Source organism: Balaenoptera physalus (assembly GCF_965194825.1).
Source record: "Balaenoptera physalus genome assembly, chromosome: 5".
Lineage (NCBI taxonomy): Eukaryota > Metazoa > Chordata > Mammalia > Artiodactyla > Balaenopteridae > Balaenoptera > Balaenoptera physalus.
The window spans coordinates 146,270,137-146,287,623 of NC_138884.1; the positions used below are offsets into that span (position 1 = coordinate 146,270,137).

Sequence of the window (17,487 nt, forward strand, 5' to 3'; positions counted from 1 at the left end):
GTTTGTTTGTTTTTAAAGACACTTCTTTTTTTTTTTTTAATTTATTTTTGGCTGCCTTGGGTCTTCATTGCTGCACGCGGGCTTTCTCTAGTTGCAGCAAGCGGGGACTACTCTTCGTTGCTGTGCACGGGTTTCTCATTGCAGTGGCTTCTCTTGTTGCAGAGCATGGGCTCTAGGCGCATGGGCTTCAGTAGTTGTGACCGCACGGGCTTGGTAGTTGTGAGCACATTTATCCACAAAAAGATATATAGAAGATGGGACTTCCTTGGTGGCATAGTGGTTAAGAATCCACCTGCCAATGCAGGGGACACAGGTTCAAGCACGAGTTAAGCCCTTGTGCCACAACTACTGAGCCTGAGCTCTTGAGCCAAAACTACTGAGCCCACGTGCCACAACTACTGAAGCCCACGCCCCTAGAACCCATGCTCTGCAACAAGAGAAGCCACCGCAATGAGAAGCCTGCGCACCACAACAAAAAGTGGCCCCCGCTCGCCGCAACTAGATAAAGCCTTCATGCAGCAACAAAGATCCAGTGCAGCCAAAAACCTAAATAAATAAATAAATAAATAAATTTAGTTTTAAAAAGATATATAGAAGAATATTCATAGCAGCTTTTTATAATAGCCCTAAAGCTAAAACAACATAAATGTTTATCAGCCAGAGAATAAATAAATAAAACAAATAAATTGTAGTATATTCCTTCAATGGTAGATTGTCTATTGCTGCATAACAGATTACCCCCAAATGTAGCAGCTGAAAACAACAGATATTTATTATGTCACATAGTTTCAGCTTAGGACATTTAATTAGGCTGTAGTCATCGCTGGGCTTGAATGGGGCTGGAGGATCCACTTCCTGTTGTTACTGGAAGGAGGCTGTTTTTTGCTGGCTGTTGGTAAAAGACCTCAGTTCCTTGCTATGTAGTTTCTCAATAGATGTCCATAAGAAGTCAGAGCAAGTGATTTGAGAGAAAGAGATGAGACAGGCTGGGACCTGGGATCTGGGACCCTTTGCTGCTGTGTGCACACCTGGGCAGACGTCTCCTCCAGCAACAAAATACAAAGAAACAAAAGTAACTGCATGTCCTGCCAATGCAGGGGACATGGGTTTGAGCCCTGGTCCGGGAAGATCCCACATGCTGTGGAGCAGCTAAGCCCATGCGCCACAACTACTGAAGCCCATGCGCCTAGAGCCCGTGCTCCGCAACAAGAGGAGCCACGAAAGTGAGAAACCCAAGCACTGCAGTGAAGAGTAGCCCCTGCTCGCCGCAACTAGAGGAAGCCCACGCACAGCAATGAAGACCCAGTGCAGCCAAAAGTAAATAAATAATTTTTTAAAAAATGCGTGCATGTGCAGTTGGGGCAAATTATGCACAACAAGATACAAAAAGACTGAAAACCCAACTGCCACTTCTGAAGAGCCGGCAGCAAAAGCAGGGTCCTGAGCATGCTCCCTGCACACAGCCCCACCAAAGGGGTGGGCAGACCACCTAAGCCACCCCTCCAGCTGACCCCAGGACACACCTACCTTCACCCCATATAAGGAACCAGCTCGCCCCCCGCCCCACCCCGGGGAGCGAACAAGGGAACTTGTTACTTGTTCTCCCTACAGCTGCAGCAGGAACCTCAGTAAAGCCTTGCCTGAATTTCTTATCTGGCCTCTTATCAATTTCTATAGATTAAGGAGGCCAAGAACCCTGGTGAGTAACAATAACACAACTCCTCTTATGACCTAATCCCTAAGTCACACACCACCACTTCTGCCTTTTTCTATTCATTATGAACAAGTCACTATGTCCAGTACACACTCAACAGGAAGGAATATGCAAGAGTGTGAACAACAAGAGATGGAGATCATTGGGGCTCATCTTGAAGGCTGGCTGCCACAGTCTGCTTTCTGGTCACTAACGATTCATGTCCCTCCAACATGCAAGCCACACCCCCACCCAAAGGCCCCAAAGGCTACATCCTATTGTAGCAGCATCTCCAAGTCCAGAATTTTGCTCTCTAGGTCAGATGTGGATAAGCCGTCATGATCGTAGTTTCTTAAATCCAGCACCTAGACTACGGTTCTACTTGATCTGCAGAACTTTAAAACTAAAGAGACAAGTTATATGCCCCCACACATCTGATATACAGTCGTGGGACAGGCATAGCATAACCGTTACAAACATTCCTATTCAAATAAGGGGTGAAATGGGAGGCACAAAGGAGTCACTGGGGCGTAGTAATTCTGCAGTTCAGTCTCAAAGTCTACGAATAATTCTCCATGGCTCTCAGCTCTATCATCTGGGCTCTTGGTTCCACCCTTTGAGTCATACTTCCTTTTTCATGATAGGTAGTACGTATTTACAGATGAGTAATTTCCTCAGCCTGCTTCATGCTTCTAGAAATTTGGGGTGTCCAAAGGCCTTTCATTTTGTACCATCTCTGTCCCTTCTACCTGCAGTGTTTCTTCTAATCTGATGGTCTTAAAACACTTTGTAGGTTTCCTGTGAATCTCATTGGGGTTCACTCTATTAGACAAAAGTCCCACCTTCAGATCCCTTTGAGATAAATCCGTCTCCACATTGGGCTCCTAATAATTGGGCTCCTTGGCTTGCTGATAATGCCAAGGGACAAGCCCTTAACCTTCTAAAGACCCTATTGTTTGAGAGGCTCTGAGAGGCACATCTTTAATCTCTGTAAAGAGTTGTTTTTCTGGGGCTTCCCTGGTGGCACAGTGGTTGAGAATCCACCTGCCAATGCAGGGGACACAGTTTCGATCCCTGGTCCAGGAAGATCCCACATGCTGTGGAGCAACTAAGCCCGTGTGCCGCAACTACTGAACCTATGCTCTAGAGCCCGTGAGCCACAACTACTGAGCCTGCGTGCTGCAACTACTGAAGCCCGTGTGCCTAGAGACCGTGCTCCACAACAAGAGAAGCCACCACAGTAAGAAGCTGCTCACCGCAACTAAGAGTAGCCCCTGCTCCCTGCAACTAGAGAGAGCCTGCGTGCAGCAATGAAGACCCAACACAGCCAAAAATAAATAAAGTTTTTTAAAAAAGAGTTGTTCTGAATGGTACTTTGAGCTGCCATCTTTGATTTTTTCTGAGTTTTTTAAAAAAGATTTTACAACATTTGCCTCTCTGTTTTCTAAGTTTTCTCCATTCAACCCGTAATGATTGAGCAACTGGAAAATGGGAGGAAAATTTTTAGACAAAGATGACGTTTTCTTATTTAACAGTAAATTGGGCAACCAAAGGGGAGGGGGTTTGATGAAATACAGTTACTTTTAGGGCAGGACAAGAAAAAAATTTTAAATACAGTTCTCTCTCTGCCACTATCCCTCTTTAGTGTGCATTGTGCATCTACATTATACAGTAACAAGATTCCCTTAGAAGACGCAGGAGTGCCTGCTTGCCAAAAAAAAAAAAGCAATTTTTCTCCTGGCACTAGCGAGGTAACTCCTTAGGAGAAAACATTCCTTTCTCAATCCTGTAAGGCAGGGGTCCCCAACCCCACCGGTCCTGGCCTGTTAGGAACCGGGCTGCACAGCAGGAGATGAGCGGCAGGCGAGTGAGCGAAGCTTCACCTGTGGCTCCCCGTCCCTCGCGTTACCACCTGAACCATCCCAGCCCCATGTCCGTCTCCATGAAACCGGTCCCTGGTGCCCAAAAGGTTGCGGACCGCTGCCGTTAGGGGTCATGATGACCCACTGCTTGCCTTGCACGTACACATCTGGGCTATGTAAACCGTCAGTATGTTACTATGATGTATAATCCTTTGTCTCAAAACCATGTAATTGTGCTCTGACCTCTAAAAGGTGGAACAGTTCTCAGAGCTTTCTGAAAGACTGTCTCCCAGGTTATAATCCTCAGGTTGGCTCGAATAAAATTCCATTTCTTTCTTTCTTTGACTTGATTAAGAGGTATTTTACAGTCACAACTTCTTGTTTTTTTCTGGCAGTACCCTGGATACTATAAAGCTATTTCTTAATTTTGTTTCTTTTTTTTAAAGATTTTTTTTGATGTGGACCATTTTTAAAGTCCCGTCACAATATTGCCTCTGTTCCACGCCTTGGTTTTGTTTTGTTTTTTTTTTTGGCCGCAAGGCATGCGGGATCCCAGCTCCCCAACCAGGGATCGAACCTGCACCCCCTTCATTGGAAGATGAAGTCTTAACCACTGGACCGCCAGGGAAGTCCCTAATTTTGTTTCTTTATTTTAGCCATCTGGAGAGGCTGAGAACTTTCAAAGTCATCAAGAATATCAAGGTTTGGGAATTCCCTGGCGGTCCAGTGGTTAGAACTCTGTCCTTCCATTGCAGGGGGCACAGGTCCGATCCCTGGTCGGGGAACTAAGATCCCACAAGTCGCGCGGCCAAAAAAAAAATAATCAAGGTTTAACAAATCTTCCTTTTGCTTATCTCACTTCTCTTTCATTTAACTATAAACAGCAAGAAGAAACTAGGGACAGCAGCGGGGAGACCGTCATGGTTCCTGGACATGTTCTGTATCTTGACCTGGTTGGAGGTTATGTGGTTGTATGAATGTGTAAAAAATAATCAATGTGTACACTTAAGATACACAAACTTTATTGTATTCCTGTTACACGTTCTTATTTATTTACTTATTTTTGGCTGTATTGGGTCTTCGTTGCTGCGCGCGGGCTTTCTCCAGTTGCAGCGAGCAGGGGCTACTCTTTGTTGCGGTGCACAGGCTTCTCATTGCGGTGCCTTCTCGTTGCAGAGCACAGGCTGTAGGCACGCGGGCTTCAGTAGTTGTGGTATGTGGGATCAGCAGTTGTGGCTCGCGGGCTCTAGAGCGCAGGCTCAGTAGTTGTGGCGCATGGGCTTAGTTGCTCCGCATCATGTGGGATCTTCCCTGATCAGGGCTCAAACCCGTGTCGCCTGCATTGGCAGGCGGATTCTTAACCACTACGCCAACAAGCAAGTCCCAACACGTTCTTCTTTTTTTTTTTTTTTTTTTTTTTCCCCCCAACACGTTCATGTTTTTTTCCGACACGTTCTGAGCGTGAGCACCTGCGCGCGGACTGCGCCACGCGCGTGCATGAGCGTTCCGAGTCTGGAAGCAGAGACGGGTGCGCGTGCCCATGCGCGGGCCAGAGGCCAGTAGCAAGGGTGGGTGTGCGTGCGTGTACGTGCTCGCGTAGAGGCCGGAAGTAGTGCTGCGTGCTCTGCGTGCGCATGCGCGCGCGGAGGCCGGAAGCGGGGCTGGCGTTCCCCGTCAGTTGCGGGCCATGGACGGTTTCGCGGAGAGCCGTGGGCAGCCGCGCGAGGAGCCGGCCGAGGAGGCCGAGCCCCAGGTGGCGGCCTGGAGCGGGGACAGCGGTAACGTGTCCCAGAGCCACAGCAGCGCGTCGGTGCCGTGGGAGGATGAGGGCCCGGAGTCGGGCGCGCCCATTCGGGACCTGCCGCTGCTGCGCCGCGCCGCCGCGGGCTACGCCGCCTGCCTGCTGCCTGGCGCGGGGGCGCGGCCCGAGGTCGAGGAGCTGGACGCGAGCCTGGAGGACCTGCTCACCAGAGTGGACGAGTTTGTGGGCATGCTGGACATGCTGCGCGGCGACTCCTCCCACGTGGTCAGCGAGGGCGTGCCTTGCATTTACGCCAAGGCCACCGAGATGCGGCGAGTGTACAGCAAGATCGACCGGCTGGAGGCCTTCGTCGGGATGATCGGCGCCAGTGTAGCCAGGCTGGAGGAGCAGGTCTCCAGGGCGGAGGCCGAGCTGGGGACGTTCCCCAGTACGTTCAGGAAACTCCTGCGCACAATTAACGTGCCCGCCTTCTTCAACAAGGCGCCCTCCAGCAGGTCCCAGGGGACCAGCTACGAACCCCCCGTCGTGTTTCGGACGGAAGACCACTTTCCCTGTTGCAGCGAAAGACCTCAGGTCTGACTCCGCGGGACAGCGCTGCGAGAAGACGGGTCTGAAATTCTCTCGAGTAGTAATCAAATCAGTTGAAAATCCTGTTACTAGACATACAGGATGTTGGAGTATGGAATTGTAAAGTTTATTTTTTGCACACTTGATTTCTCACTGTCTTCATCATTTCACGAAGGATGTATGATTTTCTACGTCTTCTAGTTCAAACTTGAAACTTCAAAGCTGCTTGGTGGGGGAGATCCGGGAAGCAAAATGAATGAACTTACCTGGGCACTGTGGCAGAACTGTTATTTTTATGGATTTTACAGCTCAACTAACAGTATTACCTTTTAAAGATTTGTATATTTGTATACCCTTAGGAAAACTGAGCCTTTAAAGCCTTGTTAATTCGATCCTGATGGTGATTCAGTTTTCAATAGCTTACTTTTAGGATAGATGGTAAATTATTTTAAATTATATTAGACTTTCCATATAATGGATTGCAAACCGAAGGAAATTATACAATTTCTGAGAAAACGTACTGATTTATTGCAACTCATTCTGAAGTTTTTTTGAAAGTATGACCTCACAGTCTTAGTTTGTCCATAGGGAACGTGTCTATATATGATTCCCAACGTTTGGTTTATAATTAAATATTAATAAAAAATTTAAATTTTATTGGAAAGGGTTTCCATCTGAAAAGGACTTTACGTATTTTCCTTTTTGCTTGTTTGAAAATAGACACGTTGAGTATCTGATTTTAGGAGTGGGATAAAGAAAGTTCACAGCATTAAATATTTATTTCTCCTCAAAGTGAATAGTTAAATTATTTGTGTGGTAATATGACTGGTATTAGGATTTTGTTCTTTCACCCTGACGACGTGGAATCTTAAAGATCCCTTGCAGGTACAACAGGCTTTGATCTTGACTTTAATCTGTTTTATAAGGTGGTCCTCCTAGGTAGTAGAACTCAAGCATGGAGCTTAGGTTGCTTTTGTGTCATTTATCATAGATCTTTGAGGTTTGTAAAGTAGGTATATTCTCAGCTGTGTATTGTGAAAAATCTGTGTAATCTCCGACCTTAGCTTTCATGGACCTTCTGTGTCACACATTTATATATATATATAATTTTTTTAAAATTTATTTTATTTATTTTTGGCTGATTTGGGTCTTCGTTGCTTCGTGCAAGCTTTCTTTAGTTGCGGCGAGCGGAGGTTACTCTTCATTGTGGTGCGTGGGCTTCTCATTGTGGTGGCTTCTCTTTTTGCAGAGCGCGGGCTCTAGGTGCGTGAGCTCAGTAGTTGTGGCTCACGGGCTCTAGAGCGCAGGCTCAGTAGTTGTGGCGCATGGGCTTAGGTGCTCCGCGGCATGTGGGATCTTCCCGGACCAGGGCTCGAACCCGTGTCCCCTGCATTGGCAGGCAGATTCTTAACCACTGCACCACCAGGGAAGTCCCACACATTTACATTTTTTATTCAGGTAGTTCAGTGATTACAAATTAAAGAACTCCTGAATTTAGAAGTGGAAAGAACAGGTAACCTACATTAAGTATTTGGCGACTGCTGGGTACCTGCTGTAAGTAATTAGTATATGCCTATTGCATATTCACTGAATATGAAAATAGTTTCCTTACATAACATGTGTATTACTAAAATGGTTTTTTAATTTGTGGTTAATATTAAAAAGTAGCTAGGGGACTTGCCTGATGGCACAGTGGATAAGAATCCGCCTGCCAATGCAGGGGACACAGGTTCGATCCCTGGTCCGGGAAGATCCCACATGCCGCGGAGCAACTAAGCCGTGCGCCACAACTACTGAGCCCGCATGCTGCAACTACTGAAGCCCACGCGCCTAGAGCCCGTGCTCCGCAACAAGAGAAGCCACTGCAATGAGAAGCCCGCGCACCACAATGAAGAGTAGTCCCCGCTCGCTGCAACCAGGGAAAACCCGAGTCCAGCAACGAAGACCAACACAGCCCAAAAAAAAAAAAAAAGTAGTAATTAAGACAAATTACGAAAAGTTAGAATAATTGTTAAAGGTGAGATTTAATATCTGCATGATAGGAACCCCAAATTCCAGAAAGCATAAGTTAACAAGTGTGCCATAAAGTAAAAGTTAATTAGGAATATATAATATTAGATATTTGCATTCATTATCTACAAAAAAAGTAAATTGGGTTGATAAAATTAGAAGTATAATAACCAGTAAAAGAATGAAATTCAGTTTAACAGTTTTTAAAGCTAATAATAGGCTATTTATTTATTGCCACACCATGCAGTTTGTGGGATCTTAGTTCCCCGACCAGGGATGGAACTCGGGCCGTCCGCAGTGAAAGCACAATATCCTAACCACTGGACCATCAGGGAATTCCCTAAAAGTCCTGGTTTGGAAGATAATTTTTTTTTTTAATAAATTTACTTATGTATTTATTTTTGGCTGCGTTGGGTCTTTGTTGCTGCACGCGGGCCCTCTCTAGCTGTGGCAAGTGGGGCCACTCTGTCACGGAGTGCGGGCTTCTCATTGCGGTGGCTTCTCTTGCTGCGGAGCACGGGCTCTAGGCGCACGGGCTCTAGAGCACGGACTCTAGAGCACAGGCTCAGTAGTTGTGGCGCACGGGCTTAGTTGCTCCAAGGCATGTGGGATCTTTCCAGACCAGGGCTCGAACCTGTGTCCCCTGCATTGGCAGGCGGATTCCTAACCACTGCGCCACCAGGGAAGCCCTGGAAGATAATTTACATCATTATCTGTGCACCTTATCTCTAAGGGACCTTGGGTTCTGAAATTCTCTTAGTCATCTGGTGTTGTTTCTGAGGTTTCTACATAGAGGTTAGTGCAGGGCCTCGTGGGGAATGGAGACAGGAAGCTGGTTTGCATGGTACAAGGCAGGTGTTAGACCCGGGTCATTCTTCTGTCTCCAGAACGGAGGTTGGGGGAGCCAGGCACAGCCCGCTCTGTTTGGCACTGCCCCCCCTTCAGACCTCCTCCTGGTTCCCTCCTCCCACCCCTGACCAGCTGGAGAGTTAAGAGGGCCCTTCTGGATCTCGGAAAACGGTCCTTCCACCTCTTCCTAAGTCAGTAGCACGTTGGGAGGGAGGCCGCCAGTGCTGAGGCTGGGGGAGAGCGGGGTGTGTTGTCATTCTGGTGACTCCTGCAGACTGTCTCTGCTGCCGGGGTCTAGAGTGCCCCCACTTGCTAGGAGGATAAGCAGGGATGGGCATGGGGTCGAATGAAGGTTGAGAGGAGCCCACCACCGGTCACTCTAGAGTCGATTAGCGTTTTTTAGAAAAAATTTTTATTGGAGTCTAGTTGATGCACAATGTGGTGTTAGTTTCTGCTGTACAGCACAGTGAATCAGCTATACGTACACATACAACCACTGTTTTTTTTAGATTCTTTTCCCATCTAGGTCATTACAGAGTATTGAGTAGAGTTCCCTGTGCAGTTAGCTTGTTCTTCGTTCCTACACCCAAGAGCACAGTAGCCACTTGGAGCTTTCAGGGGTACCTAGGACATCCCCTCGTCTGTCCAAAGGCAGCCTCGGGCATACAGGAGTCGCCCTGGAAGCACACATAAAATTGGGTGCTATTTATTCACACATAAAATTCACACATGTGGGACTTCCCTGGTGGCGCAGTGGCGAAGACGCCACGCTCCCAATGCAGGGGGCCCGGGTTCGATCCCTAGTCAGGGAACTAGATCCCACATGCATGCCGCAGCTAACAGTTCGCATGCCACAACTAAGGAGCCCAGGTGCAGCAACTAAGACCCGGAACAACCAAATAAATAAATAAAATTCACACGTGAAATAAGGTGGTAAGCACCTTGTGGCTTTTTATCCTCCAAGCCAGAACTTTCAGGAATATGAGCCTTGGACCGTATGTGAGGAGGTGTGTCCATCATGAACGTGAGAATAGGGGTCCTGGAGTCAGCTCGGGACATACGAGGGACATGCTGAGAGGAAAAAACTAATAATGATCTGGAACTTAAAGTTTTAAACTAGCTTAGCTAAACAGCTGTCAGAAGGGACAGCATAGGAAGAGGTGAAGCGTTATTTCGTAAGGATTTCTTCCAGGTGCTGAGAGTGACTAAGGAGAAAGGTGGGCTCAGGGTGGCAGACGGGGTCCACGTCACCAGCCGTCCTTGGCTGTGACACAAGTCACAAGCAAGTGCAGTGCAGCTGCAACTTCTCAACTTGTTACTGACTTAAGAAGAGGTGGAAGGACAGTTTTCTGAGATCCAGAAGGGCCCTCTTAACTCTCCAGCTGGTCAGGGGTGGGAGAGGAGGGAACCAGGAGGTCTGAAGGGGACAGTGCCAGCTAGAGTGGGGTATGCCTGGCTCCCCCAACCTCCATTCTGGAGACAGGAAAATGACCTGGGTCTGACATCTGTCCTGTCTGCCTCGTCACCCCTACTTTCTTTACCAGGAGCTTTGCCTCATGAACTCATGGCAGTATCTTCTAAGGACTTTGACTAGGAGTGATGTGCTGTGAATAGTAAGAGCGCACAACCAGTTCATCAGTGTGCCTCCCAGCACCCCCCGAAAACATCCCCAGGGCATCCTCTGTGTCTGTCCCCACCGCCACCCCGTCTCACCTGAGCCACTCAGCCCTGAAGTGGTTTCCTGCTTCCCCCATCCCCTCTCCAAGCCACTTTTCATATAGCACACAGCGGCGCAAGGGGTCTTTCCAGAAATCAGATAGATTGGGTTTTGCCTGAAACTCCCATCAGTTTCTCTTGTTATGTTTGAATAAAATCCAAAATCTGTCCTATGGCCTGCCAGGCCTGCAGGATCTGGCCCCTACGCCCTCACTGGTCCTGGGCCTCTCCTCTCGCTCATTCACGTCTCTCCAGCTTCACCTGGATCCTGGGAGATGCCCAGCGTGTTCCCCTCATAGCACTCACCACCACTGCGTCTGGGTCTTTATTAGATGACTGTCGGCCCACCTCCAGGCTGCATGGGCTCTGGCAGTCCCACTTCTCCTCGGCTGTATTCTCACCGTGCCCGGCACACTCAGATACCTGTTGAATGAATGACTCAGACTGGCGGAGAGAATGAACAGCTAGACGAAAACCAGGCACCCCAAAAGGAATAGGAGGCAAGCGGATACAGTAACTCAATCACATGTTTGCTGGGAAATCAATCACCACAGGAGGGCTGAGGACCGCAAGGGAAATAAGACGTGGCTCTTCTCCCAAGAGCTTGACAGGCCAGTGGGAGAGAAGGTCAGACACCAACCTAATCCAATCCAAATTTCATGGACTGAACCTTTTAAATCCGTACAAGCAATCCTGTGGGCTCCAAGAAGGCTGCGTTCTTAACCGTGCCTCAGGGATATTGACATAGAACTTGTAGAACTATCTTTCTAAAGAGACTTAGAAAAAGTCAAAAACTTAAAAACTATTTGTTAAAAAAATATTTTTCACAGTGACCTAAATCCTTAGTCCCAGTAATAGAGAAGGAAATGCATTCCTTTTAGAATGAGAGATTTTTCGTTACGATTTTCATCCTCAAAGGGCAGGGGTCAGTCTGTGGTCACATGAGACCCTGGGGCCAGAGGAAGGGAATAACCGGGAACTGTCGCCCCTGTAACTACGGGATTGCCCTCGGCTGCAGGAGCAGCTCCTTTCCAGCAGAGGGAGCTGTGGGAACAGGAACAGCTGCCTGAAAGCAGCTGGTCCAGCCCAGCCTTCAGGAAATAAATACACCAGCCCTGGGCAGTCAGAGCCACCAGGCCCTGTCCGCCCAAGGGGCTCACAGTGTGAGGACCACAGCTGTACTCCAAGGCACAGCTGGCTGCTCTTGTTGCCCGGGGCGTGGGAGGGTGGACGTGGTAGCTGAGGGCAATGCCCCGCACCCTGCTTGCTCTCCTCGCAGCTCTTCTCTCTACTATCTGTTTGCTTGTTTTTTCTGTCTCCCCTGCTGGGGCAGGGAGAGTGGTCTTTGTCCGTTTTGTGCAGCCCTGGATCAGTGGCACCTGCCACCATGCTGGGGGCAGGGTAGGCACTCCAAACGTGTCTGCTGGATGAATGAAAGGGGACAGACAGGAGGATAAGCAGGACGCAGAGAACCAGGAGGGCGGAAATGGCGAGGGCCCCATCCTTCAGGCTCCTGCGATGTTAACTCAGCTCCTTGTCCTGGCAAAACCAGAAAAGCGATTTCAGGCTTTTCTTGGAAAAAAAAAAGACACCCCCCCTCCCACATGCGCACACACACACACACACACACACACACACACGTCACCTTCCTTTCCCCTCACCCCCAAATATCTGTCACTTTCTAGATTGTGAAAATGCTTACCCACAGACTTTCTTAACAGCACATTGTTCCCTGTGACACAATTGAGACAAGAACCAGCAGGGTGGGAGGTTTGGGGGGGGGGGTGTTAGTGGTGTCACAATTCTCAGTAGTTTGGGACACCTGAGTTTCAAGTGCCAGCACTACTGCTTTATAAGATTGTTCAGGAAGGCATCTAAGTTGTGAATGTAAGTGTCCTTTTATTTTTTTTAACTGATTTTTTAGTTCAATCATTGTTTTTATTCTTTTTTCCAAAAGAAAAATCGTGGTAAAATACACATAGTATAAATCTACCATCGTCACCACTTTTCAGTGTCCAGTTCAGCGGCATTAAGTACATTCACACTGCTGTACAGCCATCACCACCCTGCATCTCCACAACTCTTCATTTTGCAAAACAGAAACTCTGTCCCCATGAAACACCTCTGCACTCCCTCCCCTCCCCCAGCCCCTGGGGGCCACCATTACAGCTTCTGTCTCTGTGGATTTGACTGCTCTAAGGAAGGACCTCATATGAGCGCAGTCACGTAAGTATTTGTCTTTTTGTGACTGGCTTATTTCACTGAGCATAATGTCTTCAAGTTTCATTCCTGTTGTAGTGTGTGACAGGATTTCCTTCCTTTTTAAGGCTAAATCATATTGCATTGTGTGGATAGACCACACTTTGCTTATCCATCCATCTGTTTTTTTGTTTTTGTTTTTGGCCATGCCGTGTGACTTGCGGGATCTTAGTTCCCCAACCAGGGATGGAACCCGGGCTCACGGCAGTGAAAATGTTACCGAGTCCAAGCTCGCTCTGCTCTCCGCACAACAGGCCAATAAATCGGGAGACGAGGTGCTGAGGCAAGGGATATGACCTTATTTGGAAAGCCGGCAGACGGAGAAGATGGCAGACTAATGCCTCCAAAACACCATCTTCTCAGGGTTTGGATGCCAGTTTCTTTTAGAGAACAGAGAGGGAGAGGAGGTGGGGAAGTAAAGTAAAAAGGCCATAAGTCTCGCAAATATCTCCCGGAATGGCCAGCTTCGGGGAGCGGTGTGTTAATTTCATCTTTCTTGCAGCCATTCACAGGTGGACAGGGTCAGGATGCGTCCCTGACCAAAGGCACTTTGGTTTAACATTCAGGCGGAGGGGCAGGGTTCCCCGAAGCAGGCCATTATGTATAGGCGGTATCCTTTTAGTGAACAAAAGCAACGGGAAGCAAAGGTTAAAGTAAAGAAGCAGATCCAACATGGAGTCAGGATTGGCTCTTCCCTGTTACAAAAGCACCAAGTCCTAACCACTGGGCCGCCAGGGAATTCCTGATATCCATCCATCTGTTGATGGGCACTTGGGCGGCTTCCACCTTTTGGCCATCATGAATAACACTGCTATGAACATGGGGGTATAAATATCTCTTTGAGATCCTGTGTTCAATCTTGGGGGTATGTACCTGGAAGTAGAACTGCTGGATCACATGGTGGTTCTATTTTCAATTTTTTTTTTTTTAAACATCTTTATTGAAGTATAATTGTTTTACAATGGTGTGTTAGTTTCTGCTTTATAACAAAGTGAATCAGTTATACATATACGTATGTTCCCATATCTCTTCCCTCTTGCATCTCCCTCCCTCCCACCCTCCCTATCCCACCCCTCTAGGTGGTCACAAAGCACCAAGCTGATTGCCCTGTGCTATGCAGCTGCTTCCCACTAGCTCTATTTTCAATTTTTTTGAGGAACCACCATACTGTTTCCCACCCAGCTGCTCTATTGACAACCCCACCATCAGTGCATGAGGGTCCCAGTTCCTGCACATCCTCCCTGACACGTGTTCTGACAATGGCCATCCTGATGGCGTGAGGTGGTGAGGAGGCAAAGGTTTCTCAGGGAAGACGGTGATGGTGATGATGGGGAAGTGCCACCAGGGATAACAACAACCGTAGCGGGCGCTCCGTTCTCCTGTCTTCCTGTTCACCTTCTCCCCGACCAGCCAGGAGGAGGAGTGATTTATCAGGCTACTGTGTGCGAGCCTCGGGCACCCCTGGTTCATTTCTCAGCTGGGTGGAGTTACGGAATTATGGCCATTCTGACCGGAGTGAGGTGATATCTCCCTGTGGTTTTGATTTGCATTTCCCTGGTGCTTAGTGATGCTGAGCATCTTTTCGGGTCCCTGTTGGCCATCTGTGCTTACTCTGGATTGAATTTGCTCTTCTTTTTCTGAAAGCTGAAATGATTGATTTTAGATGTGTCTTCTAATAGATACATTCAATTCTATAAATTTCCCTCTGAGAACTGCTTTCATTGCATCCCACAAATTCTGGTAAGTTGCATTTTCACTCTCATTTAGTTCAAAATCTTTTAATATTTCTCTTGAGATTTCTTCTTTGACTCATGTGTTATTTAGAAGAGTGTTGTTTAATCTCCAAGTATCTTGGGCTTTTCCTACTATCTTTCCGTTATTGATTTCTAGTTTAATTCCATTGAGATCTGAGAGTATACATTATATGATCTGTATTCTTTTATTTTTATTTTTTAAATTTTTAAATTTTTATTTATTTATTTTTCTGGCCGCACCGCACAGCTTGCAGGATCTTAATTCCCCGACCAGGGATCGAACCCATTCCCCCTGCAGTGGAAGCATAGAGTCCTAACCACTGGACCACCAGGGAATTCCCAATCTGTATTCTTTTAAATTTAAGGTGTATTTTATGGTCTATCTTGGTGAATGTTCCATGTGAACTTGAGAAGAGTGTATATTCTGCTGTTGTTGGATGAAGTAGTCCTAGCGTTTTTACTCTGAAGTAGTTTTAGACTTGCAGAGAAGTTGCGAAAATAATTCAGAGAGTTCTCATGTGCCCTTCACCCAGCTCCCCCAGTGACAGCATCTTACAAAACCATAATGCCATGGCCAAGATCTGGAAATTGACACTGGCATGATACTACTAACTAAACCACAGACATTATTTGGAATTCTCCTGTTTTTCCATGCACTTACTTTTCTCTTTGTATATAGTTCTATGAATTTTATTGCACATAGATTTGTGTAACCACCACCCCAATCAGGACACAGAACTGCTCCATCATTCCAAAAAATTCCCTTATGCTATTCCCTACGGCCATCCGCCTCTCTATCCCAACCCCTGGCACACTGATCTGCTCTCCACAGTACCATATATATATACACACACGCATATACACACACACACACACATATATATATGCACACACACATATATATACACACACACACACACACACACACACACATATAGTTGTTGTTAATTTTGAGAGTGTTATGTAAATGGAATCACAGCATGTGCTCTTTTGACAGTGGCTTTGTCCACACAGCACAAGCCCCTGAGCTCCACCCAGGCTGTGTCCAGAGTTCATTCCTTTTGGTCTCACGACATCTGTCTTCCCTTCTAGGGAAGAGTCCTTGACCCCTTTCCTCTCCCCCAGGTTCCAGGCTCTGTGCTGGCTGGATGCTCTGCTCCGGGCACCAGGACCCTGGGCTCTGTGGCCTCAACTCCCAGGGACCCTGGGCAGCGATTCCCTTCTGCCTCTCTCCACATGCCACAGCCAGCATAGACTCTACCAGATGAGGACCCAGAGGTGATCCCCACTTTTCAGATGGGGAGCAGAAGCACAGAGAAGTGTCATTTGCTTCTAATGTGGCTGTGAGCGGAGGTGCCCTGCATACTGGAAACCACTCCAGCCACGCCCGTGGACCACCACGCCACCCCACGCCCCCGTCCCCCCACTCCCGGGGTGGTCCAGGATGGAGAGGGCCTCTGGCAGGTGGTATCATCCACGCTGAGACCTGAACCAGGAGAGGGAGACAGCCCGATCGTGACTGGGAGCAGAGCAGCTAAGGCACAGGGAACAACAAGGGGTGGCACCAGTGCCTCGGTGAGGTTTCGAGTGAAGGCGGGGACGAAGGCCCTGGTGTCAGGTGTCTCTCCCCTGCGTGTGGGGATTCCACTTCCTGGCCATTTGTCCTGACTTTCGCTGGATAAACCTGGGACAGTGACAGTGGAGCTCACCTAGGACCCTTGCACAGAGAGAGGACAGAAAGCCACACTCTTTCAGGTGGAGATACACGCACGTGTGCGTGTGCATGTGTGTTGACACACAGTCCACTGCATACTGAAGTACAGAGGAATGTGAGGGCTTTGGGAGACCCAGCCACGGGGGCGGGAGGCTGAATCTTGAGAAGGCAGGGAATGGCACACAACGGGTGGGTGGTACAGTGAAGCGTCTGAGTGACTGGTTCAAGGGCCAGACTGCGTGGGTTCAAATCCCAGCTCCGCCACTTTGCAGCTGTCTTCCCCTGGGAAACAGTTTCCCCATCTATAAAATGTCAATGATCAAACTCATGAAGGATCACGTGAGGATTCAATGAGCTAATCGATTTTCTGGCCCATAGTTAGCACTTCAGAAGGGCAGGACTTACATTTCCCAGAAGGGAGCAGGGAGGGGACCTGCTCTCGGCCACACCCAGCTACGTCAAGGCTCCAGGGCGCTTTCTCCATGTCAGTGTTCCCATTGTATTTTATACTTTTTAATGTTTCCTCCCAGTCTTAGAATCAGCTGGGATAAAAAAAAATACTCACTGCTGGATGAAAATGCGTGGATAAGAGCTGGCCCACTCCTTTCAGACTCTCCTAGCCTTTGAGATGATTGAGGCCCAGAGAAGCCAAGGAAAGCATCTAAGGTCACACAGCCTATTAGTGGCAAAAATGGAAGTTGGACCCAGGCGGGCTGGTTCCAGCATCTGAGCTCTTAACCATGCCCCTGGATGGTCTCATTTCTAGAGGCAATTCTTTATTCATTCACTCAACAAACACTGTTTTGAGTTCATAACACGTCCTGGGTGCTGGCCTGGGCATGGAGGACACAGATGTGACTAAGACCCAGTCCCTGACCTCAAGGGACAGTGAGGAGAGAGACAGCTAAAGAGTCATCTAGGTTGTCACAAGAAAAAACTTGGCCTTCTATATGAGGTCCGGGGTTAGGGTGGGCAGTCAGGGAAGGCTCCCTGGAGGAGGTGATGACTGAGCTGAACCTTGCCAGATGAGTAGAAGTTTGCCAGAGAGAGATTTGAGGGGAAGGGTAGTCCTGTCAGAGGGAACAGCAAGTGCAAACACACAGAGCCAGAGACAGAGAGAGCATATAATACAGTGGGGTCATCATTGTGCAATCAACTTAACGATAATTCAGTTTGGCAAACTGCATTTTACATTTTTAAAAGAAAAAAAAATAGGCTAAGCACGAGATGGGAGCAAGGAACCTGCAGCTGGGCGGTTGGTCTGGCTCCCACAGGCCTGCAGAACCTGGGCCTCTTGTTCT

The 17,487-nt window shown here is 48.0% G+C and overlaps 1 protein-coding gene across 1 annotated transcript; it reads left to right on the forward strand.

Moving 5' to 3' along the window:
• The first annotated feature begins 3,040 nt into the window (after positions 1–3,040).
• Positions 3,041–6,674, forward strand: BLOC1S4 (biogenesis of lysosomal organelles complex 1 subunit 4). The gene has a single exon (XM_082462213.1). The coding sequence runs from the start codon at positions 5,243–5,245 to the stop codon at positions 5,894–5,896; it is 654 nt and encodes a 217-aa protein (XP_082318339.1). The 5' UTR covers positions 3,041–5,242; the 3' UTR covers positions 5,897–6,674.
• Positions 6,675–17,487: the final 10,813 nt, after the last annotated feature.